General features: G+C 44.0%; 1 protein-coding gene across 1 annotated transcript in view; it reads right to left on the bottom strand.

Moving 5' to 3' along the window:
* Positions 1–26,521, bottom strand: part of slc10a1 (solute carrier family 10 member 1) — a 66,117-nt gene that overhangs the window by 11,703 nt on the left and 27,893 nt on the right. Inside the window, exons 2-4 of the mRNA XM_072569191.1 lie at positions 9,024–9,628; positions 5,023–5,224; positions 4,347–4,525 (exon numbers count right to left, since the gene is read on the bottom strand). Of these exons, the coding sequence (XP_072425292.1) occupies positions 4,347–4,525; positions 5,023–5,224; positions 9,024–9,433 (791 nt within the window). The 5' untranslated portion in view covers positions 9,434–9,628. The remainder of the gene's footprint in view (positions 1–4,346; positions 4,526–5,022; positions 5,225–9,023; positions 9,629–26,521) is intronic.

Below are 26,521 nucleotides of genomic sequence, written 5' to 3' on the forward strand. Positions count from 1 at the left end.
TATCTTATGCAAGAATGCTAAATTTCAAACAAGCACAATTTCATATTCTCCACTGAAGAACAGGGTGCTGATTGGTCAGCAAGTTGACTCTCATTGGCTGAAGTGTTGCCATAGCGAAAGTAATGCAGCGCAATAGGCTCCACAAACCCCCTGACAACTCAATAAAAGTACAAGGCTTGAACATATGTTTTTTGTTGGCAGAGAGTGGGTAGCTACACATGACTGCATTATTGTATTGTAAAATGACTTATGGCAAATTGACTGCCTGCTTTACACCCCTCCCACATTCTATTTCCAATGAAGCCGACCCATTCCAGATTGGGCCTGACCAAGTCTCGATACAATTGAAGCATCCCATCCAGCCATTTTATTTCCAGCACCTTTCAGATAAAATCCATCTCTACATCAAACATTTTAATTATTTTACACCTATCCATGAATGATTTGTCCACGTGAGCACCTCTGTTAAGGACAGATGTCAACCTACTGTAATTTCATTGAACTAATAAATGAGAAGCCCAGGCTAATTCTCTGGGACATGGGTTCGAATCCAGTGATGGCAGCTGGTGAGGTTTAAATGCGATTAATGAATTCAAGGACTTAATCAAAATGAAATCTGGAAATGATAGGTGAGCTCAGTACCACTGCTCACGAAGTCAACATTGTTCGTTGTACTAGCTAGCCTAATGTCCTTCAGGGAAGGAAATCTGCCATCCTTACCTGGTCTGACCTACATGTGACTCCAGATCCATAGCAATGTAGTTGGCTCTAACTGCTCTCAATGGGCAGCACTTGCCAGCCTTTCCAATGGCATCAATTGTACAAGTAAGTAAAATAGACATCCCTTTCCTTTGTCACTGTTCCCAGTCTCTTACCATTGAGAAAATATTCTGACTTGACCTTCTTGGATCCCAACTGGATTCCCTCATACTGAATAACAAACATCTGCTCCAGTTTTGCCTATGTAATTTATCTGTCTCTGTTGTAACTTCCTACTCTTATCTACATAGTACATCACCTCAGCATGGATTACCAGGGTGGAGGCTGAAAGGATGTTTTCCCTTGTGGGAGAAGGGAACCATTCGTGTCTCCCATTTAAGACCATAAGACATAGGAGCGGAAGTAAGGCCATTCGGCCCATCGGGTCCACTCCGCCATTCAATCATGGCTGATGGGCATTTCAATTCCACTTACCCGCATTCTCCCCATAGCCCTTAATTACTTGTGACATCAAGAATTTATCAATCTCTGCCTTGAAGACATTTAGCGTCCCGGCCTCCACTGCACTCCACGGCAATGAATTCCACAGGCCCAGCACTCCACGACTGAAGAAATGTCTCCGCATTTCTGTTCTGAATTTACCCCCTCTAATTCTAAGGCTGTGTCCACGGGTCCTAGTCTCCTCACCTAACAGAAACAATTTCCTAGCGTCCACCCTCTTCAAGCCATGTATTATCTTGTAAGTTTCTATTAGATCTCCCCTTAATCTTCTAAACTCCAATGAATACAATCCCATGATCCTCAGCCGTTCCTCATATGTTAGACCTACCATTCCAGAGATCATCTGTGTGAATGTCCACTGGACACCTCCAGTGCCAGTATGTCCTTCCTGAGGTGTGGGGACCAAAACTGGACACAGTACTCCAAACGGGGCCTAACCAGAGCTTTATAAAGTCTCAGTAGCACAACAGTGCTTTTATATTCCAACCCTCTTGAGATAATTGACAACATTGCATTCGCTTTCTTAGTCACGGACTCAACCTGCATGTTTACGTTTAGAGAATCCTCAACTAGCACTCTCAGATCCCTTTGTACTTTGGCTTTACGAATTTTCTCACCATTTAGAAAGTAGACCATGCTTGTATTCTTTTTTCCAAAGTGCAAGACCTCGCATTTGCTCATATTGAATTCCATTAGCCATTTCCTGGACCACTCTTCCAAACTGTCTAGCTCCTTCTGCAGCCTCCCCACTTCCTCAGTACTACCTGCCCGTCCACCTAACTTCGTATCATCGGCAAACTTCGCTAGAATGCCCCCAGTCCCTTCATCCAGATCATTAATATATAATGTGAACAGCTGCGGCCCCAACAGTGAACCCTGCGGGACACCGCTCGTCACCGGCTGCCATTCCGATAAAGAACCTTTTATCCCAACTCTCTGCCTTCTGTCAGACAGCCAATCCTCAATCCATACCAGTAGCTCACCTCGAACACCATGGGCCCTCACCTTGCTCAGCAGCCTCCCGTGTGGCACCTTATCAAAGGCCTTTTGGAAGTCTAGGTAGACCACATCCACTGGGTTTCCCCAGTCTAACCTACTTGTCACCTCTTCAAAGAACTCCAAAAGGTTTGTCAGGCATGACCTCCCTTACTAAATCCATGTTGACTTGTTCTAATCCAACCCTGCTCTTCCAAGAATTTAGAAACCTCATCCTTAATGATGGATTCTAGAATTTTACCAACAACCGAGGTTAGGCTAATTGGCCTATAATTTTCCATCTTTTGTTTTGATCCTTTCTTGAACAAGGGGGTTACAACAGTGATCTTCCAATCATCCAGGACTTTCCCTGACTCCAGTGACTTTTGAAATATCTCAACCAACGCCTCCACTATTTCCTCAGCCACCTCCCTCAGAACTCTAGGATGTAGCCCCTCGGGGCCAGGAGATTTATCAATTTTAAGATCTTTTAGCTTTTCTAGCACTTTCTCTTTTGTAATGGCAACCATACTCAACTCAGCCCCCTGACTCCCTTTAATTGTTGGGATATTACTCATGTCTTCCACTGTGAAGACTGACGCAAGTACTTATTAAGTTATCCTGCTATTTCCTTATCTCCCATCACTAGGCTTCCAGCATCAGTTTGAAGTGGCCCAATGTCTACTTTTGCCTGTCGTTTGTTTCTTATGTATTGAAAGAAACTTTTACTATAATTTCTAATATTACTGGCTAGCCTACCTTCATATTTGATCCTCTCCTTCCTTATTTCTCTCTTTGTTATCCTCTGTTTGTTTTTGTAGCCTTCCCAATCTTCTGATTTCCCAGTGCTCTTGACCACTTTATAGGATCTCTCTTTTTCTTTGATAGATTTCCTGACTTAAAGATGGATTTAAGATGGGGGTTAGGAGAATATTTTTTGTCTCAGGAGTTTATGCAACTGCGGAACACGCCACACTTGGGAGAAGTGGAGGCAGGGTTGCTGAACATTTTTAAGGCAGAGGAAGGAGTCAACAGGTGGAGGGAATAGTCCACAGTCAGATCAGCTAAATGGCAGAGCAGGCTTGAGGGCTAGAATACAAGAGCATGGATGTGTCACCTGAGCTGTATAAGGATCTGGTTCGACTGCATTCCGAATATTGTGAGAAGTTTTGGGCCCCATATCTAAGGAAGCATGGGCTGGTTTTTGAGGGGTCCAAAGGAGGTTAATAAGAATGACCCTGGAGATGAAGGGTTTGCCATATGCATAGTGGTTGAGTACTCTGGGTCTGTACTCAATGGAGTTTAGAAGGATGGGGAGAGGGGGGGGGGGGATCTAATTGAATCTTACAGAATACTGAGAGGCCTGGATAGAGTGGATCTAGAGATGTTTCTGATATCAGGAGAGACGAGGACCCAAGGAATGCCTTAGAGTGAAAGGCTGACCTTTGGAACTGAAATGAGGAGGAATTTCTTCAACCAAAGGTTGATAACTCTGTGAAAATCATTGTCACAGTGGGCGGTGGAGGCCAAGTCATTGAATATCTTTAAGACAGAGATTAGATAAGTTCTTGCTTGGTAAAGGTAATCAAGGGTGATGGGGACAAGGGATGGGAATGGCATGGAGAAACATATCAGTCTTGATTGAATGATGGAACACACCCAATGGGCTGAATGGCCTTATTCTGCTCCTTTGTCTTATGGTCTTATGATCTGACGGCCTAATCTTGCTCTGAATTTGTATTTTCATATTAATGGTATCCAAAAATATGAACATATAACTCTCTAATATTTCACCTTAGACATTCTGTTGAGGGGTCATCTGAAACAGACGTGAATAGATATGCTTTATTTTAGAATTAGTTCCTACTTTCTTCTGAATCAAGAACACTCAGGTAGTTCTCTGTGTTACTGACAGCCCCTAATAGAAGCCAAACATTCAGCCTGACTTTCAACCAGATATTTGTGGGGTTTTTTTTCTAATGAAGGTGTGGTAAAGCTTCTGACATGCACTCTCATTGTAAGTAGTACCTAACTTAAATCTATGCAATTAAAGTTTTATGCCTCAGTTAGTGTTACAAGAATGGACAAAAGGCAACCATTTCAATTGCTAAGACAAAACTGTTTCTACCGCAATTAATTGCACACGTTACCTTTCCGGTAACCTGCATAGATATGAGAGGACATATCCGAAAGTATATCCTATAGCGGGCATTAGTGCTGTGGTAGCAAGTAGGTGAGAGGAGAAAAGCATCCAGAGACTGGTCCCAATTGACATTCCTGACAAGATGCCAATTATTATTCCTGCGATAAGAAGAATGAACAGGCCTGCCTGAAAGAGAAACATGCAAGTTTAATGAAACAAAATGCTTTGAATGAAACAAGCTCTCAATAGCCCAAATACCAAGAGTCCATCTGTAGTTACTGACATGCCACAATTACCCTTCCACTGCAGCTCAGGCGAATGGTGCAACTTCTGAGAAGCCTGTTGAGATGTTCACATTGTTTTCCTCAGCATTAGCGTTCAGACTGAACCTTTAAACCAATGCAGTAAAAGGAGGCTTTTCCCATATTCTCTGCAACAAGCTAACCTAGGAATAGTTAGGCCATGTTAAGTCTGAATCAGACCTGTATGGAGAACTGGCCTCTGCACATAATGCATTGATGTTATAGAGAGGATCCCACACAGATTTACTTAACTGATGAGAAAACTGCCACATGTTATCATTGAAAGGCATCATTTAAGTTAGGATTCATTTAATTTTTGAACTTTTTTAACAGAAAACAAACAGAGAAGATACCATGCTGGCAAATTATCAAATCTCTTACTTTAGTTATTGTCTTTGAGTACTTTGGGTACTTGTCATTGAGGAAGATGCCAATGCCACAAGGGATGAGCATTAAGACCAGGGTTATGGAAATCTCTCTGTATGGGACTTTACTTGCCAGTGATAGGCCTTTGCAATAGAGATAAAGAAGGAGAGGCATCATGCCAAGTGCTAGTACTGTTGAGCACGTGGTCATCACAATACTGTCGGGATAATAAGAGAGACAATGTTAGATAAAGTTTCAGCAAAGATTAGCCATAAACAATTCAGTCACCAATTCTGAAATACAATGTTACTGATATTAACAATGCTAACTAATAGTTACCTCTTCCTTGATAGTGTAATCTTTACAGAGGAATTTAAAAAATTTGCTCATGGATTGTGGGCATCACTGGTTGGGCCAGCATTTGTCGCCTATCTGGATTTCCTAGAGGGCAGTTAAGAGTCAACCACATTGCTGGGTGGATGGGATCACATTTAGGCCAGACGAGGTGACAATGACAAATTTCCTTTTGTAAATTTCCTTGGTAACGAACCGGGACAAGTGATGGGCTTGTTAGTGAGTGAACATTTTGGTGATGGTGACCACAATTCTGTGACTTTCACCTTGGTTATGGAGAGAGATAGGTGCGTGCAACAGGGTAGGTTTTACAATTGGGGGAAGGGTAACTACGATGCTGTAAGACAGGATCTGAGGAGCATAAGTTGGGAGCATAGGCTGTCAGGGAAGGATGTCGTGGAAATGTGGAAGTTTTTCAAGGAACAGATACGATGTGTCCTTGATATGTATGTACCTGTCAGGCAGGAAAGAGATGGTCGTGTGAGGGAACCTTGGTTGACGAGGGAGGTTGAATGTCTTGTAAAGAAGAAGAAGGAGGCTTACATAAGGTTGAGGAAACAAGGTTCAGACAGAGCATTTGAGGGATACAGGATAGCCAGGAGGGAGCTGAAGAAAGGGATTAGGAGAGCTAAGAGAGGGCATGAAAAATCTTTGGCGGGTAGGATCAAAGATAACCCCAAGGCATTTTATGCGTATGTGAGAAACATGAGAATGATGAGAACGAGGGTAGGTCCGATCAAGGACAGTAGTGGGAGACTGTGTATTGAGTCGGAAGAGATAGGAGATGTCTTGAATGAGTGCTTTTCTTCAGTATTTACAAATGAGAGGGACCGTATTGTTGAAGAGGAGAGTATGAAAAGGACTGATAAGCTAGAAGAGATACTTGTTGGGAAGGAAGATGTGATGGGCATTTTGAAAAACTTGAGGATAGACAAGTCCCCGGGCCTGACGGGATATATCCTAGGATTATGTGGGAAGCAATACAGGAAATTGCAGAGCCGTTGGCAATGATCTTTTCATTTTCACTGTCAACGGGGGTGGTACCAGGGGACTGGAGAGTGACGAATGTTGTGCCCCTGTTCAAAAAGGGAATAGGGATAACCCCGGGAATTACAGGCCAGTTAGTCTTACTTCAGTGGTAGGCAAAGTAATGGAAAGGGTACTGAGGGATAGGATTTATGAGTATCTGGAAAGACACTGCTTGATTAGGGACAGCCAGCACGGATTTGTGAGGGGTAGGTCTTGCCTTACAAGTCTTATTGAATTCTTCGAGGAGGTGACCAAGCATGTGGATGAGGGTAGAGCAGTGGATGTAGTGTACATGGATTTTAGTAAGGCATTTGAGAAGGTTCCCCATGGTAGGCTTATGCGGAAAGTCAGGAGGCATGGGATAGAGGGAAATTTGGCCAGTTGGATATAAAACTGGCTAACCGGTCGAAGTCAGAGAGTGATGGTAGATGGTAAATATTCAGCCTGGAGCCCAGTTACAAGTGGAGTTCCGCAGGGATCAGTTCTGGGTCCTCTGCTGTTTGTAATTTTTATTAATGACTTGGAAGAGGGAGTCGAAGGGTGGGTCAGTAAATGTGCAGATGATACGAAGATTGGTGGAGTTGTGGATAGTGAGGAGGGCTGTTGTCGGCTGCAAAAGGACTTAGATATGATGCAGAGCTGGGCTGAGGAGTGGCAGATGAAGTTCAACCCTGTCAAGTGTGAGGTTGTCCAGTTTGGAAGGACAAATAAGAATGTGGAATACAGGGTTAACAGTAGGGTTCTGAGTAGGGTGGAGGAGCAGAGGGATCTTGGGGTCTATGTTCATAGATCTTTGAAAGTTGCCACTCAGGTGGATAGAGCTTGTAAGAAGGCCTATGGTGTAATAGCGTTCATTAGCAGAGGGATTGAATTCAAGAGTCGTGAAGTGATGTTGCAGCTGTACAGGACCTTGGTTAGGCCACATTTGGAGTACTGTGTGCAGTTCTGGTCGCCTCACTTTAGGAAAGATGTGGAAGCTTTGGAGAGGGTGCAGAGGAGATTTACCAGGATGTTGCCTGGAATGGAGAATAGATCGTATGAGGATAGGTTGAGAGCGCTAGGCCTTTTCACAATTGAACGGCGAAGGATGAGGGTGATTTGATAGAGGTTTATAAGATGATCAGAGGAATAGATAGAGTAGACAGTCAGAAACTTTTTCCCTGGGTACAACAGAGTGTTACAAGGGGACATAAATTTAAGGTGAAGGGTGGAAGGTATAGGGGGGATTTCAGGGGTAGGTTCTTTACCCAGAGAGTGGTGGGGACATGAAATGTGCTGCCTGTGGGAGTGGCAGAGTCAGAATCATTGGTGACTTTTAAGCGGCAATTGGATAGGTACATGGATGGGTGCTTAAGCTAGGACAAATGTTCAGCACAACATCGTGGGCCGAAGGGCCTATTCTGTGCTGTATTATTCTATGTTCTATGTTCTAAAGGAACTAGCTGCCAATGGGATGGGAGTCCACACTGTTAACGTTCTCTCGGAATATTTATCACCCTCCAACCCTGCCAGGCAAAGCTTTAAACTGGATCCATTTTTCAAGGCACCTGATTCAGGTGCAGTTATTGGAACAGATCTAAGGAACGTTTTCAAATTTGGACATTACAATATTCTGGTTAATTTTAGCATTCATGTACACTGTAGTTACAGATGTGTATTTGTTCCCTCCATCATTTACTGATACGTTCCCTTGACAGTCAATCACCTATTCCAATACAGGATGTGGTGACACTGGGGCTGAATGCTTTTGTGGATCTGGGATCCTGGCAATATGACCAAATGAGGAACCTGCACTAGTAACCTGACAGCAGCCAGACTGAATGTCAGGACAGACAGAGGGTTCCTTGGTGATGAATGGGGTTTGTGTTGCAGACGGGCTAGAGGAGAGATGCCTCCCTTTTTTTTCCTCCCACCTAGAAAACCTCTTTGATTTTGCTTCCAATTTGCACCCATCTCTCTCAGCTGCCAGCTGGACCTCCACCTGCAGATGGCGACAGTGGGGGAGAACACCAAGCAGAGGAATTGTTGGCCCAAGTGAGAGATGCAGATAAAGTAAGATATTAAACTGGCTATCACTGTTAAACGTTTGGGTCCTGAATTCAAAAGGACACCATCTTATTGGGGAACAAAATTTGTCAAACTATATTTGGCTTGGGGAGTGAAAAAGATGAAATCTTAATTTTTTTTAAACACAAACAGTGCAATCAAGTGGCATTATAAAGGACTTTGAGAAGGATAACATTAACAACCCATGTTTTTGTAAACATAGTCACAAAATATGCCATTTTCTAATGAAGACAATATTCTTTATCATTTAAATGTGTGAAACTGGCCTTCAGCAAATGCAAGAAAGGGTACATAGCACAGATGGACAGTAATACAAGCGTAAAATATGGTGGATGCTGAAACAAAACAGAAAATGCTGGAAAGATTTAGCAGCTCGTCTTCATCTCTGGAGAGAAAAACGGAGTTAACATTTCACATCGATGACCTTTCATTAGTAGTTGAGCTGACAATATTATGTGACATCTTTTCTTCGACTCTTTCCCTAGACTTGCATCTTTCCCAAAGATGGATTCTACCCCTTAAGCCACTAGAAAAGCCAAGCTTCAGGTGAGCAGCTGTTTCCGTACCTGAGATTCATGTCTCCGTTCAGTGCCAGTGAGAAGATGTTGGAGAGGGTTCCGCCAGGGCAACAGCCACAGATCAGGACTGACAGAGATTCAATGGACGATAGCCTGAAAGCCTTGGCGAGGCTGTAAGCTGTTAGGGGCATAATCCCATATTGAGAAAACACTGCAATCAGCATCCCCTTTGGTTTCAAAACGTGATGCTTGATCATTGGTAATTCCATCGTGCAGCCCATTGATATCATTGTGATGAACAGAGCAACGATTGAAATGACAGTAATAGTCTGATCTATTAGCTTTCCTGGTGGCTGGTCTGTCTCCCCCATACTTAAGTTTAAGATTGGTGTCGAGTTAATACTCAGGAGCACATTCCAAGCATCTTTCACCAAATATTCCTCACTGGTGGTGTTCATTTTGATTCAACGGTTCAACGCTTAATCTCTGAATCGCTTCTGCTTTGTAGATGAGAAGTAAGTGGATCTCCCAAAATAAAACATTTACAGGGCTCCTGGTTTTGGGGATGCTTTTGTTTCATATAATTCTGCAGGAGTTTTGCTTCAGTGCTACCAGGTAGCCTCTTCCTATAAAATCTGTCAATTTCTCTGAACCTACAAGAGAACAAGCACTGTAAAGTCATGTTTTAAGCTTTGCTGTGAGTTATAAGTGACGGTATTCAGAACAGTCTCTGAATAGTAACAAAGAACTAGTCATTCAGCTCTTTTTTTTGGATGGCAGCTTAAAATTCTCTGTAATGGCTCTGATTTAATTATTTGGGAAATGCAGAGCAAGCAAAAGATACATAACCCTTGACTCATGGAATTGTTGCATGATCGTATTTCTTAAAAGCCTTGAGTTGAACAATGAAAAACAAGCTTGACACCAATATTATATTTTATTTATATTTTCTCTTCATGTTCCTCCAGTTTTCTCCCCACTCTTCACAAAAGACGTGTTCATGCTGGGACTTGTCTCTTTGGATCCACACTGGGATATTGCTCCTTGGGTCCACATTAGGAGATACCTATCTGGGCCCATTCTGGATTATATATCTCTGGGTCCATAGTAGAAGATATCTCTCTGAGTCTACACTAGGATATGTTGCCCTGGGACCTGACCACCATATTTTGTTAAACAATCTGAATTGATTCGTGAAGATTGAGTACAGGAGTTGAGAGGTCATGTTGCAGCTGTACAGGACATTGGTTAGGCCACTGTTGGAATATTGCGTGCAATTCTGGTCTCCTTCCAATTGGAAAAATGTTGTGAAACTTGAAAGGGTTCAGAAAAGATTTACAAGGATGTTGCCAGGGTTGGAGGATTTGAGCTCTGGTTAGGCCCCATTTGGAGTACTGTGTCCAGTTTTGGTCCCCACACCTCAGGAAGGACATACTGGCACTGGAACGTGTCCAGCGGAGATTCACAAGGATGATCCCTGGAATGGTTAGTCTAACATATGAGGAACGGCTGAGGATCCTGGGATTGTATTCATTGGAGTCTAGAAGATTAAGGGGAGACTTAATAGAGATGTACAAGATAATACATGGCTTGGAAAGGGTGGAAATTGTTTCCGTTAGGTGAGGAGACTAGGATCCATGGACACAGCCTTAGAATTAGAGGGGGTCAATTCAGAACAGAAATGCGGAGACATTTCTTCAGCCAGAGAGTGGTGGGCCTGTGGAATTCATTGCTGCAGAGTGCAGTGGAGGCCGGGACGCTAAATGTCTTCAAGGCAGAGATTGATAGATTCTTGTTGTCTCGAGGAATTAAGGGCTACGGGGAGAATGCGGGTAAGTGTAGTTGAAATGCCCATCAGCCATGATTGAATGGCGGAGTGGACTCGATGGGCTGAATGGCCTTACTTCCACTCCTATGTCTTATGGTCTTATAAGAGCTCTCGGGAGAGGTTGAATAGGCGAGGGCTGTTCTCCCTGGAGCGTTGGAGGCTGAGGGGTGACCTAATGGACATTTATAAAATCATGAGGAGCATAAGTAGGATAAATAGACAAAGTCCTTTCCCTGGGGTGTGGGAGTCCAGAACTAGAGGGCATAGATTTAGGGTGAGAGGGGAAAGATATAAAAGAGACCTAAGGGGCAACCTTTTCACGCAGAAGGTGGTACATGTATGGAATGAGCTCCCAGAGGAGGTGGTGGAGGCTAGTACAATTGCAACATTTAAAAGGCACCTGGATTGGTTTATAAATAGGAAGGGTTTGGAGGGATATGGCCTGGTGCTGGCAGGTGGGACTAGATTGGGTTGGGATATCTGGTCGGCGTGGACAGGTTGGACCGAAGGGTCTGTTTCCATGCTGTACATCTCTATGACTCTATAACTCTATGTGGACAATGTATGTTGCTTGTGGTACCATTATTTAAGAAAGGTGGTAAGGAAAAGCCAGGGAACTATCGACCGGTGAGCCTGACATCAATGGTGGATAAGTTATTGGAGGGGATTCTGAGAGATAGGATTTGCAAGTATTTGGAAAAGCAGGGACTGATTTGAGATAGTCAACATGGCTTTGTGTGTCTCACTAACTTGATTGAGTGTTTTGAAGTGAGAAAGAAGATTAATGAAGGCAGAGCTTGGACATTGGCTATGTGGAATCCAGCAAGGCGTTTGACAAGGTTCCACTTGGTAGACTGGTTAGCAAAATTAGATCACACTGAATCCAGGGAGAGCTAGCCATTTGGATACAATGGTAGAAGACAGAGGGTGGTGGAGGGTTGCTTTTCAGACTGGAGGCCTGTAACCAGTGGTGTGCCACAAGGATCGGTGTCCACTGCTTTTCGTCATTTCTATAAATAATTTAGTTGTGAATATAGTAGAATGGTTAGTAAATTTGCAGATGACACCAAAATTGGAGATGTAGTGAAGACGGTTATATCACAGTACAATAGGATCTTGATCTGATGGGCCAATGGGCCGAGGATTGGCAGTTGGAGTTTAGTTTAGATAAATGTGAAGTGCTGCATTTTGGTAAAGCAAATCAGGGCAGAACTTATACACTTAATGGTAAGGTCCTGGGGAATGTTGCTAACCAAAGAGAGTTTGGGGTGAAGGTTCATAGTTCCTTGAAAGTGGAGTTGTAGGTAGATAGGATAGTGAAGAAGGCTTTTGGTACATGCCTTTATTGGTCAGTGCATTGAATAAAGGGGTTGAAATATCATGTTATGGCTGTACAGAACATTGGTTGGGCTACTTTTAGAATTCTGCATTCAATTCTGCTCACCCTTCTAGAGGAAAGATGTTGTGAAACTTGAAAGGGTGTAGAAAAGATTTACAAAGATGTTGCAATGGTTGGAGGATTTGAGCTATAGGGAGCTATAGACTGGAGCATCGGACGCTGAGGGGTGACCTTATAGAGGTTTGTATAATCAAGAGGGGCATGGATAGGGTAAATAGACAAGGTCTTGTTCCCTGGGGTGGGGAAGTTCAAAACCAGAGGGCATAGGTTTAAGGTGAGATATATCAGAGACCTTGGGGCAACCTTTTACACAGAAAGTGGTGTGTGTATGGAATGAGCTGCCAGTGGAAGTGGTGGAGACTGGTACAATTACAACATTTAGAAGGCATCCGGAAGAGTATATGAATAGGAAGGGTTTAGAGAGATATGGGCCAAGTGCTCACAAATGGGACTAAATTAGAATATCTGGTCGGCATGGATGAGTTGGACTGAAGGGTCTATTTCTGTGCTGTATAATTCTATGACTCTAATCAGTTCACGTTTGAGCACCATTGAAGATGTTGGAATATCTGGTCAGCATGGACGAGTTGGACGGAAGGGTCTGTTTCAGTGCTTCATATCTCTATAAACTCGATTGTATGCTTACTTAGAAGCTGAATTGTCAGCAAGAGTTATTGGCCAGTATTTAGGAGTGAGTACTGGTTGGAATATATCCAATTTCTAAGCAAGAAAGCTGTGACAAATTGGAGCATGCCCCAGCCTGTCCCTTGGAAAACAGTGAAACTCAGCAAAACCCATTGTGTCACAAACTTTGTGATGAAGCTAATTCCATTCTTTACTAAGATTCTAAATCTGTTAATTTCCTGCCTCTCTCAGCTGTACTTAGATTTGTTTCCATGCTGTACATCTCTATGACTCTATGACTACTGGACCAACAGAACTACATTTGTGAAGGTAGTACAGTGCTTTTCAAAGGGAACCATCTCTTCCAAAGATACATTTCTTCCTCATTCACACAACAGTATTTTAATTTTAATTGAATTTTCCCCTCATCCCATAGTGGTGAAGGATGAGAAAAGATTCTTGCTGCATGCCCTGCCCCTTCTGTCCCCATTCCATTGTTTGTCCCTTTCCTCTGATTTGAATCCTCTTGGAGGCACAGTCTTCACTTGTCTCCACCAAGTACCACCCTCTCTTTGTAGACTAACCCTTCACAGCTCTGGAAATTATGCTTATGACTTATTATCCTGCTGATTGGGCCTGACTAACTGTGGCATAGTTCTCCTTGGCTTAGACATTTTCAAGAAACTTTGACTTAATTCAGTTCTGTTGACAAATTAATCTTGTCTCAGCGGTATGCTGGTCATGACTTAGTTCTTAAACTGGTGATTACTGCAATCCTGCTACATAAGTTATGTCACGAGCTCTCCTCGGACCTGCTTATAAATTTCCCTTTACTTTTGTTGCATGATTCCAAAGTAAAGGTTTTCAAAAACACCCATTTAGAGTCATAGAGATATACAGCATGGAAAAAGACCCTTCGGTCTAACTCGTCTGTGCCGACCAGATATCCTAACCTAATCGAGTCCCATTTGCCAGCATTTGGCCCATATCCCTCTAACCCTTCCTATTCATATACCCATCCAGATGCCTTTTAAATGTCGTAATTGTAACAGCCTCCACCACTTTTTCTGTCAGCTCATTTCATACACGCACCACCCTCTGTGTGAAAATGTTGCCCATTAAGTCCCTTTTATATCTTTCCCCTCTCACCCTATGCCCTTTAGTTCTGGAGTCCCCCATCCCAGTGGGGAGAGACCTTGTTGATTTATCCTCTCCATGCCCCTCATGATTTTATAAATCTCTATAAGGTCAAAGCCTCAGCTTCCAACGCTCCAAGGAAAACAGCCCCAGCCTATTCAACCTCTTCCTATAGCTTAAACCCTCTAACCTGGCAACGTCCTTGTAAATCTTTTCTGAACCCTTTCAAGTTTCACAACATCCTTCCTATAGGATGGAGACCAGAATTGAACACAATACTCCAACAGTGACCTAACCACTGTCCTGTACAGCTGCAACATGACCTCCCAACTCCTGTACTCAATACCCTGACCAATAAAGGAAAGCATACCAAACGCCTTCTTCAGTATCCTATCTACCTGCGACTCCACTTTCAAGGAGCTATGAACCTGCACTCCATGGTCTCTCTGTTCAGCAATTAGAAAGCTTAAGAAGCAGTCTTTCATAATTACCAATATAATTTAATAAGCACCTACAGCACTGCAAGGTGTGACAGGGCGATGAAAAGCAAAGTCAACGACATTGAATCCTTATAGTATAGAAGCAGGCCATTCAGCTCATACCAACCCTCCGAAGAGCATCCCACCCACGCTCACCCCATCCACCCTGCATTTCCCATGGCTAATCCACAAAGACTACACACCCCTGGACACTATGGGCAATTTAGCTTGGCCAATCTACCTAACCTGCACATCTTTGGACTGTGGGAGGAAACTGTAGCAGCTGGATGAAATCCATGCAGACACAGGGAGACTGTGCAAACTCCATACAATCACATGATAGTGGAAGTGAACCCAGGTCCCTGGCACTGTGAGGTAGCAGTGCTAACCACCATGCCACCCTTGAAGGCACATTACCCTCTCCTCATGGAATTGTTGTATGAATGCATTTCTTAAAAGCCTGGCATAGAACAATGAGAAATAAGCTTACACCGATGTTATATTTCATGTATATTTTCTCCTCATGTCCCTTTGGTTTTCTCCCCTTGTTTCCCAAAGGATTGAACTTGAGGTGGATGAGATGTGGCATCAGAGGCACAGGCCATCACACTTTACCATGTTGCCCATTGAGCTTCCAGGATCAGTTTTAGAATGGAGAAGGAGCACATCGAGGAGATGAGCAAAATTCTGTAAATGTACTGTTTGTGCTGCATTCTGTTCACTTCATGTTATTGACAATTTCCTTTCATATTAGCCTGACCAATTCTTGTTCTATTATTGAAGTTGAGGAGATCCCATGCAGTTCATGTTACATACTCCAACAAGCTGCTGACTTGCTGTGAACAACTTTACATGATGGATTTCATTACACACACATCCTGCAAAGCATGACTTCAAATCCTTAAGTGACAGTTATCAACGTGGATCCTTATAGCACCCAACAAAATACCTTATGGTGCAAGAACATCTGGATAAGCATTTAAATGTAGCAACAATTTTAAGTGTCAATTAAGGGCCTGCTGTGCAAAGCAGAGCAACAAAGTTGTCAGATTGTTAATTTAACTGTTACTGTGTGGCAGTAAAGTGTGGCAGTACGGAAGACAGTAATTTTGTATATTTCCTTCTTATCTATTTGTTCTTGATAAATCTCTAGGAGAGCTTTGGGAAGGCAAGAAACATCAGCTAGGGAACCATTCACAGAAGGCATAGTATTGAGTCAGTCCTCAATATTCACCTCAAGACAATCCCCTGATAAACCTCTCCACAGACTGGTGCATACATTTTTGGGGAATAACTGCATCATTCTCTTCTCAAAAAGCATCAATTCAAAATATGTCCATTCAGACACTGCGTGACTTTCAAAGTCTAAAACATGATGGGTGATATTTGGGTCTTCCCTTGCTTAGCAGAGCAACCACACATTGCTACCTCAGATGTTGCCTCACTCCCTACGCCCAGTTTACAACACAATCCCCTCCTGCTACCATCATGGGGGCTGTCCATCCTTTCAACCACCTCGAGCCAAAGAAGCTTCCTTGTGAGGCGTGGTGTCTCAGTGGTTAGCCTGGGTTCAATTCCACCCTTGGGCTACTGTCTGTGTGGAGTTTGCATATTCTCCCCGCGTCTTTGTGGGTTTCCTCCTACAGTCCAAAGATGAGCAAGTTAGGTGGATTGACCATGCTAAATTGCCATTGGTGTCCAGGGATGTGCAGGCTAGGTGGGTTAGCCATTGGAAATGCAGGGTTATGGTCCGGGGAAGGGTTTGGGTGAGATGCTTTTCGCAGAATCAGTGTGGACCTGATGAGCTGAATGGCCTGCTTCCACACTGTAGGGATTCTATGACCTATCTGCACCTTGCCCAATTCATATAAATGCAATTCTTGCTCTGAGACTCATAGAGATATACAGCATGGAAACAGATCCTTTGGTGGGCAATTCAAGATGGAGGACGGGTAAAGTTTCTGGCTGTAACAGCTGCTCCTGTTTTGAGGTATTTTAGGTGCTGGAGGTGATTTCCTTGAATTCCAGGAGCAGCAATTATTGTTTTATATGCTGTTGCATTGTTCTGGAACTTTGGAGAAAAAAAAGTCAAAACAACAAAAGGGAGAAGAGCAGACAAAGGAAGCACATGGTGAGGTCAGTGTAGGAGAGAGAGAGAGAGAAAGAAACTGACACCACAGTCAAACTGCACACTTACTGCCTTTGCTGTTAGAATTCATGTATCGCTGGACATCGAAGTGCATCTGGGAAAATTAACAAACAGTGAAATTCACAACTGATCTTGGAGGAACTGTTTGGGTGAAGTCACAGCACACAAACAGATAAGTTAATAGTTTTAAGTGTGGCCTACAGAAAGTCTGCAGTAGTTCTTTTTTGATTATATGTTTTCGGAATATGTCTCTTGATTAAACTTAAAATATAAGCCATAACTATTAATTTAACCTGGGGCAGAGTTTTGTTGGGGAATAAAACGGTGTTATTTTCTGGATCTGTAGATTGTGAAGGAGCAAAAATGGCCTTTAGTATAGTGATATGTGCTTCTTGTCAAATGTGGGAGTTTAAGGAGAGTTTACAGGTTACTGTGGATTATATCTGCAATAAATGCTGTTGGTTGTGAATCCTATCAGATCGAATGGATCGGTTGGAGAGACAGTTAGAGATAATGAGGAATTTGCAAGAGCAACGGTATGTGATAGATGGCAGTTATAGGAAGGGGGAAAAGTCACAGATACAGTCACATAGATGGGTTAACTCCAAGAAAGGTAAGAGAGGTAGGCAGGTAGTGCATGACTCTTTTGTGGCTATCCCCATTTCAAACAAGTATGCTGTTTTGGAAAATGTAGGGAGTGATCAATTCACAGGGGAATGTAGCACGAACAGCCAAGTTTTGGGGATTGAGACTGGCTCTAATGCAATGAGGGGTACGTTGGGTTTCAAGAGATCGATTGTGTTTGGGAACTCTCTAGTCTGAGGTACAGACAGACAGACGTTTCTGTGACCAGCAGCGAAAAATCAGAATGGTGTGTTGCTTCCCTGGTGCCAGGATCAAGGATGTCTCAGAGAGGGTGCAGAATGTTCTCACGGGGGAGTGGGGCGAGTAGGAGGTCATTGTCCACATTGGAACCAAAGACATAGGAAGGGAAAAGGTTGAGATTCTGAAGGGAGATTACAGAGAGTTAGGAAGGAATTTAAAAAGGAGGTCTTCAAGGGTAGTAATATCTGGATTACTCCCGGTGCTACGAGCTAGTGAGGGCAGGAATAGGAGGATAGAGCAGATGAATGCATGGCTGAGGAGCTGGTGTATGGGAGAAGGATTCACATTTTTGGATCATTGGACTCTCTTTTGGGATAGAAGTGACCTGTACAAGGGGATGGATTGCACCTAAATTGGAAGGGGACTAATATACTGGAAGGGAGATTTGCTAGATCTGTTCGGGAGGATTTAAACTGGTAAGGTGGGGGGGTGGGACCCAGGGAGATAGTGAGGAGATAGTGAGGAAAGAGATCAATCTGAGACTGAAACAGTCAGGGCAGGCAGGGACAAGGTAGGACTAATTAATTAAACTGCAAGAGCCCCAACAGGGAAGGCAGATGAACTCAGGGCATGGTTAGGAACATGGAACTGGGATATCATAGCAATTACAGAGACATGGCTCAGGGATGGACAGGACTGGCAGCTTAATGTTCCAGGATACAAATGCTACAGGAAGGACAGAAAGGGAGGCAAGAGAGGAGGGGGAGTGGCATTTTTGATAAGGGATAGCATTACAGCCGTACTGAGGGAGGATATTCCCGGAAATACATCCAGGGAAGTTATTTGGGTGGAACTGAGAAATAAGAAAGGGATGATCACCTTATTAGGATTGTATTATAGAACGCCTAATAGTTAGAGGGAAATTGAAAAACAAATTTGTAAGGAGATCTCAGCTATCTGTAAGAATAATAGGGTGGTTATGGTAGGGGATTTTAACTTCCCAAAAATAGACTGGGACTGCCATAGTGTTAAGGGTTTAGATGGAGAGGAATTTCTTCAGTGTGTACAAGAAAATTTTCTGATTAACTGTGTGGATTTACCTACTAGAAAAGGTGCAAAACTTGACCTACTCTTGGGAAATAAGGCAGGGCAGGTGACTGAGGTGTCAGTGGGGGAGAACTTTGGGGCCAGCGATCATAATTCTGTTAGATTTAAAATAGTAATGGAAAAGGATAGACCAGATCTAAAGTTGAAGTTCTAACTTGGAGAAAGGACAATTTTGATGGTGATGGTATGAGGCAAGAACTTTCAAAAGCTGACTGGGGGCAGATGTTCGCAGGTAAAGGGACGGCTGGAAAATGGGAAGGCTTCACAAATGAGATTACGAGAATCCAGAGAAAGTTTATTCCTGTTAGGGTGAAAGGAAAGGCTGGTAGGTGTAGGGAACGCTGGATGATGAAAGAAATTGAGGGTTTCGTTAAGAAAAAGAAGGAGCAGGTGTCAGGTATAGACAGGATAGATCGAGTGAATCCTTAGTTGAGTATAAAGGCTGTAGGAGTATAATTAAGAGGGAAATCAAGAGGACAAAAAGGGGAAATGAGATAGCTTTGGCAAATAGAATGAAGGAGAATCCAAAGGGGTTTTACAAATATATTAAGGACAAAAGGGTAACTAGGGTGAGAATAGGCCCCCTTAAAGATTACTAAGGCGGCCTTTGTGCGGATCGCAGAAAATGGGGGAGATACTAAGTGAGTATTTTGCATCATTATTTACTGTGGAAAAGGACATGGAAGCTGTAGAATGTAGGGAAATAGATGGTGACATCTTGAAAAATGTCCAGATTACAGAAGAGGAAGTGCTGGAAACGGTCAAAGGTGGATAAATCCCCAGGACCTGATCAGGTATACCCTAGAACTCTGTGGGAAGCTAAAGAAGTGATTGCTGGGCCTCTTGCTGAGATACTTGTATCATCGATAGTCACAGGTGAGGTGCCGGAAGACTGGAGATTGGCAAATGTGGTGCCACTGTTTAAGAAGGGTGGTAAGGACAAGGCATGGAACTATAGACCAGTGAGCCTGATGTCGGTGGTGGGCAAGTTGTTGGAGAGGATCCTGTGGGACAGGATGTGCATGTATTTGGAAAGGCAAGGACTGATTAGGGATAGTCAACATGGCTTTGTGCATGGGAAATCATGTCTCACAAACTTGATTGAGTTTTTTGAAGAAGTAACAAAGAGGATTGATGAGGGCAGAGCAGTAAATGTGATCTGTATGGACTTCAGTAAGGCGTTCGACAAGGTTCCCCATGGGAGACTGGTTAGCAAGGTTAGATCTTACGGAATACAGGGAGAACGAGCCATTTGGATACAGAACTGGCTCAAAGGTAGAAGACAGAGGGTGGTGGTGGAGGGTTGTTTTTCAGACTGGAGGCCTGTCACCAGTGGAGTGCCACAAGGATCGGCGCTGGGTTCTCTACTTTTCATCATTTATATTGATTTGGATGTGAGTATAAGAGGTATAGTTAGTAAGTTTGCAGATGACACCAAAACTGGAGGTGTATTGGCAGCGAAGAAGGTTACCTGAGAGTACAATGGGATTTTGATCAGATGGACCACTGGGCTGAGAAATGGCAGATGGAGTTTAATTCAGATAAATGCGAGATGCTGCATTTTGGGAAAGCAAATCTTAGCCGGACTTATACACTTAATGGTAAAAACAATGACTGCAGATGCTGAAAACCAAATACTGGATTAGTGGTGCTGGAAGAGCACAGCAGTTCAGACAGCATCTAACGAGCAGCGAAATCGACGTTTCGGGCAAAAGCCCTTCATCAGGAATAAAGGCAGTGAGCCTGAAGCATGGAGAGATAAGCTAGAGGAGGGTGGGGGTGGGGAGAGAGTAGCATAGAGTACAATGGGTGAGTGGGGGAGGAGATGAAGGTGATAGGTCAAGGAGGAGAGGGTGGAGTGGATAGGTGGAAAAGAAGATAGGCGGGTCGGACAAGTCCGGACAAGTCAAGGAGACAGTTACTGAGCTGGAAGTTTGAAACTAGGATGAGGTGGGGGAAGGGGAAATGAGGAAGCTGTTGAAGTCCACATTGATGCCCTGGGGTTGAAGTGTTCCGAGGCGGAAGATGAGGTGTTCTTCCTCCAGGCGTCTGGTGGTGAGGGAGCGGCGGTGAAGGAGGCCCAGGACCTCCATGTCCTCGGCAGAGTGGGAGGGGGAGTTGAAATGTTGGGCCACGGGGCGGTTTGGTTGATTGGTGCGGGTGTCTCGGAGATGTTCCCTAAAGCGCTCTGCTAGGACTGCTCCCTCGACCATGACCCCACCCCCCATCACCAAACCATCATCTCCCAGACCATACAGAACCTCATCACCTCAGGAGATCTCCCACCCACAGCTTCCAACCTCATAGTCCGGGAACCCCGCACTGCCCGGTTCTACCTCCTTCCCAAGATCCACAAGCCTGACCACCCTGGCCGACCCATTGTCTCAGCATGCTCCTGCCCCACTGAACTCATCTCTACCTACCTTGACACTGTCCTATCCCCCCTAGTCCAGGAACTCCCCAAATACGTTCGAGACACCACCCACACCCTCCACCTCCTCCAAGACTTCCGTTTCCCCGGCCCCCAACGCCTTATCTTCACCATGGATATCCAATCCCTCTATACCTCCATTCGCCATGACCAGGGCCTCCAAGCCCTCCGTTTTTTCCTCTCCAGACGTCCCCAACAGTACCCTTCCACTGACACTCTCATTCGTTTGGCCGAACTGGTCCTCACCCTTAACAATTTCTCCTTGGAATCCTCCCACTTCCTCCAGACCAAAGGCGTAGCCATGGGCACACGTATGGGCCCCAGCTATGCCTGTCTCTTTGTTGGCTATGTAGAACAGTTGATCTTCCGTAATTACACCGGCACCACTCCCCACTTCTTCCTCCGCTACATTGATGACTGCATTGGTGCCACCTCGTGCTCCCGCAAGGAGGTTGAGCAATTCATCAACTTCACCAACACATTCCACCCTGACCTTATATTTACCTGGACTATCTCTGACACCTTGCTCCCCTTTCTGGACCTCTCCATCTTCATTAATGACAACCAACTTGACACCGACATTTTTTACAAACCTACCGACTCCCATAGCTACCTGGATTACACCTCTTCCCACCCTATCTCTTGCAAAAATGTCATCCCGTATTCCCAATTTCTCCGCCTCCGCCGTATCTGCTCCCAGGAGGACCAGTTCCACCATAGGACACACCAGATGGCCTCCTTCTTTAGAGACCGCAATTTCCCTTCCCACTTGGTTAAAGATGCCCTCCAACGCATCTCATCCACATCCTGCAACTCCGCCCTCAGACCCCACCCCTCCAACCGTAACAAGGACAGAAAGCCCCTGGTGCTCACTTTCCACCCTACAAACCTTCGCATCAACCAAATCATCCACCGACATTTCCGCCACCTCCAAAAAGACCCCACCACCAGGGATATATTTCCCTCCCCACCCCTTTCCGCCTTCCGCAAAGACCATTCCCTCCGTGACTACCTGGTCAGGTCCACACCCCCTCCGACCCACCCTCCCATTCTGGCACTTTCCCCTGCCACCGCAGGAACTGTAAAACCTGTGCCCACACCTCCTCCCTCACCTCTATCCAAGGCCCTAAAGGAGCCTTCCACATCCATCAAAGTTTCACCTGCACATCACCAATATCATTTATTGTATCCGTTGCTCCCGATGTGGTCTCCTCTACATTGGGGAGAGTGGGCGCCTCCTAGCAGAGCGCTTTAGGGAACATCTCCGAGACACCCGCACCAATCAACCAAACCACCCCAAGGCCCAACATTTCAACTCCTCCTCCCACTCTGCCGAGGACATGGAGGTCCTGGGCCTCCTTCACTGCCGCTCCCTCACCACCAGACGCCTGGAGGAAGAACGCCTCATCTTCCGCCTCAGAACACTTCAACCCCAGGGCATCAATGTGGACTTCAACAGCTTCCTCATTTCCCCTTCCCCCACCTCATCCTAGTTTCAAACTTCCAGCTCAGTAACTGTCTCCTTGACTTGTCCGGACTTGTCCGACCCGCCTATCTTCTTTTCCACCTATCCACTCCACCCTCTCCTCCTTAACCTATCACCTTCATCTCCTCCCCCACTCACCCATTGTACTCTATGCTACTCTCTCCCCACCCCCACCCTCCTCTAGCTTATCTCTCCATGCTTCAGGCTCACTGCCTTTATTCCTGATGAAGGGCTTTTGCCCGAAACGTCGATTTCGCTGCTCGTTAGATGCTGCCTGAACTGCTGTGCTCTTCCAGCACCACTAATCCAGTATTATACACTTAATGGTAAGGTTCTAGGAAGTGTTGCTGAACAAAGAGACTTTGGAGTGCAGGTTCATAGCTCCTTGAAAGTGGAGTTGCAGGAAGATAGGCTAGTACAATTGCAACATTTAAAAGGCATTTGGATGGATATATGAACAGGAAAGGTTGAGAAAGATATGGGCCAAGTGCTGGTAGTTGGCACTAGATTGGGTTGGGATATCTGGTCGGCATGGACGGATTGGAGCGAAGGGTCTGTTTCCATGCTGTACATCTCTATGATTCTATGACTCTATAACTCATCCATGCTGACCAGATTTCCTAAACTAATTTAGTCTCATTTGCCATCACCTGGCCCATATTCCTCTAATCTCTTCCTATTTATATACCCACCCAGACACTATTTTATTGTACCAGCTTCCACCACTTCCTTTGGCAGCTCATTCCATACATGCACCGCCTTCTGCATGAAAAGGTTGCCCCTTAAGGGTCTTTTATATCTTTCCCCTCTCACCCTAAACCTATGCCCTCTAGTTCTGGACTCCCCCACCACAGCGAAAATACCTTGGCTATTCATACTATCCATGCCCCTCATGATTTTGTAAACCTCTATAAGGTCACCCCTCAGCCTCCGACGCTCCAGCGAAAACAGCCCCAGCCTCTCCCAATAGCTCAAACCCTCCAACTCTGGCAACATCCTTATAACTATTTTCTGAACCCTTTTAAGTTTCACAGCATCCTTTCAGTAGGAAAGAGATCAGAACTGCACACTCTTGTTCACATAGGTAATCTCCTCCTCCTCCTCCTCCTAATTTACACAAGTACTCTTTCTTCCTACCACCTCCACCCACTCTCTACAATCTTCAGGTCAACCCATCCTTTTCCTACTTAAAGTCTTTTCCTCAGTACGCACCCATCCTGTCTCTTTCCTATCTCAGCACATGCATTGCAAAGAATTAATGTGAACATTATTGGAGAAGGGGAAAAAAAAAGGTCAATGTGTGTTCGTCCACATGTACAGTTGCTATTGAATAAAAAATAGAATCCTGCATCTTCCATAGTTACCGATGTAGTGCCTCAGTTTCACTCCCATCAATTTGACTCTGCCTTTATATTACAAGCTACTTCTACAGTGTATCTTATCTCACTGGCTTTGATCATCTGAAAAGTACTCCATTCATTTACATCAAATGGGGTGCCAGTGCAGAAGTGCTGCTTCAGTTTAATTATGTTTCACAGTATTACATAGTACAAAAGTCTTCTAGTGATTTACACCTCAGCGGGAGATACTCAGTATGGGAAGGTAAGTCACTCATAAAATTAAAGGTTGCTTGTAAAAAAAAATACATTCGCTTTCGAATCCCAACATGCATGCTGCCGCATTCTGTGATGTGGCATGGATAAATACTAGGTAGGAATGCATTCCTCCTGGTATTATCTTACCCTTTATAGGAATGGGGAAATTTTCAACTTGCCAAGCACAACGTTTTTGTTGTGAAGTGGCTGTTTATTATACCATTCGAGTCAAGATTAGAGTGGTGCTGGAAAAGCACAGCAGGTCAGACAGCATCTGAGGAACAGGAAAATCAACATTTCGGGCAAAAACCCTTCATCAGCAAAGAAGGGCTTTTGCCCAAATCGTCGATTTTCCTGCTCCTCGGATGCTGCCTTGACCTGCTGTGCTTTTCCAGCACCACTCTAATCTTGACTTGAATGGTATAATAAACACCTAATATACCATTCGTCCAATTGCTTACATAGAGCCACTACCATAATAAAACAACCCCAAGTTGCTTCACAAGTGTGAATTTGGACAAAACAAAAATTAACATGGAGCCAAAGAGCGAAGGATGCGATCAAAAGCTTGATCAACAGTGTTGGAAGGAGCTGTTCAATTCAGGAAAAAGAGTTGGAGGGGGTTTAAGGAAGGAATTCCAGAGTTTAGGAATTAGACAGCTGAAGGCATGGCTACCAGTGGAGGAGTGAAAGAAGTGTGATTTGGTGCTGGGGCTGGGGCCCAGAGCTAGGGAAACTGAATGAATAGAGTATGTGTGGTTGAGCTATGCCTTGGTCCGACCCCTTGGGAGTAAGTTACAACCTTCTGAAAAAGTATGGGTCAATGATAAAGATTCACGAGACTTCAGAGTGCCAAAAAAACTCTTGGTGCATAGAATGATTCTGGCAAACGATGCATGATTCTTTTAAACAAAGTGCTTTTCATTCTGAAAGCAAAACAAGGTTAACACAGTCAAAATATTTTAACCTTCCTCTTAACTGCAACCAAGTTCTTGTATATTTCAAGCATATTCCATGATAACTATTAAGACATTGCTCCTTTAAAGTTGGAGTTTAAATTATTTGCTTGTTCAAATGGGGTCGTCCTATTGGTGACAGTCTCTTTTTATCTGGATTTGTTAGAGTCACCATGTACTAGAGGCCAGGCTGACTCTCTGCCCAGTTTCTTGTTGACAATGCATTGATTTTATTCCTCCTGCGGGGCGTGGGAATATACATCCAAAGCTGTTTTCCTTACAGGAAACAAAATAATGAATCCTGGCACTTGAAGTACACTTTGCCGTTGCTTGGAAACCACCCAAGTTCATGTCCTTTATGCACTGGAACAACTTTTGATTCTTCAGTGACAAAATAATCACAGTTATGTAACACATTGGATAAACCAAATGGACTGGGTTATAATTGTTGTGTTGATCGTTAAAATGAAAGCAATGTTCCTACTTTTTAATTAAACAAGACAGTCCTCATATGACTGAATGTAATGTAGTAAAACGTGATGCAATGCTGAAGGACATACAAGTCTAATCAGAATACAGTTCCAATACTGGTCAGGACAAACTCATTTGCAAAGTTGCGTTGCCCATCCTGAGTTGCTCTTGAGAAAGCATTGATGGGGTTTTTGCCTGAACCACTGCAGTCTTTGTGGTGTGCAGTCTGGCTGCTGTTCAAGAAGCACTTTGACCCAACACCCATATAGAAAGGCCATGTCATATGCAGCGCAATTTCATTTTCATTCCCAATGGCTTAACTGTCTCACCACGAGCTGGGGTGGGGTGAAACATTGATCAAGTACTTGGCGTATGGCTTCAATGAAATGATTTCTGGCAGATTGCACTTCATGAAATTTGCATCTCACGAACTGGAGAAGTATTTTTAAAAAAGTATTTTATTGAAAAGAATTTTTCTTTACAAAATTATAAAATTACAAAACTATGAAAATATAACATTATAACAACAAAAGCAATAAACAATAAATCAACTACTATACTATTCAACAAAAGAACTCACAACTACATTCATTACACATAAATAACTAAAATAATGCCACTCAGCGTAATAAGACCTCAGCTCTCAACCTGCGAGAGCATCAATTATTAAACCCACGTTTGCTCGAAATTCTTCCTCTCATGACATTAGGCTTATTAAACCATATCAACATGGCTAGCCAGAAGCCTTAATTAAAATGGCGGACATATCTGCTTCCAAATAATTCAAAAAGGGCTGCTATGTCTTATAAAAATAGTCAATTTTCTGGTGCACCATGTTTGTAAGAAAGCCCAAAGGAATGTGTTCCATAATTAACTTATGCCACCCCAACAGACCCGGGGGGTCTCAGACACCCAACACATCAGAATGGCACAAAAAGTGAGGATGCTCAAAAGCTTTCTCCCATGTACATCTAAGGGAGATATATTCAGCGAACCCAGAAGAAGAGAAATCGGGTTCACATTGACTTCGGTCCCCAAGACCCTCTCTATTACTGCTAC

Source organism: Chiloscyllium punctatum, chromosome 4, assembly GCF_047496795.1.
Source record: "Chiloscyllium punctatum isolate Juve2018m chromosome 4, sChiPun1.3, whole genome shotgun sequence".
In the NCBI taxonomy this organism is placed as follows: domain Eukaryota; kingdom Metazoa; phylum Chordata; class Chondrichthyes; order Orectolobiformes; family Hemiscylliidae; genus Chiloscyllium; species Chiloscyllium punctatum.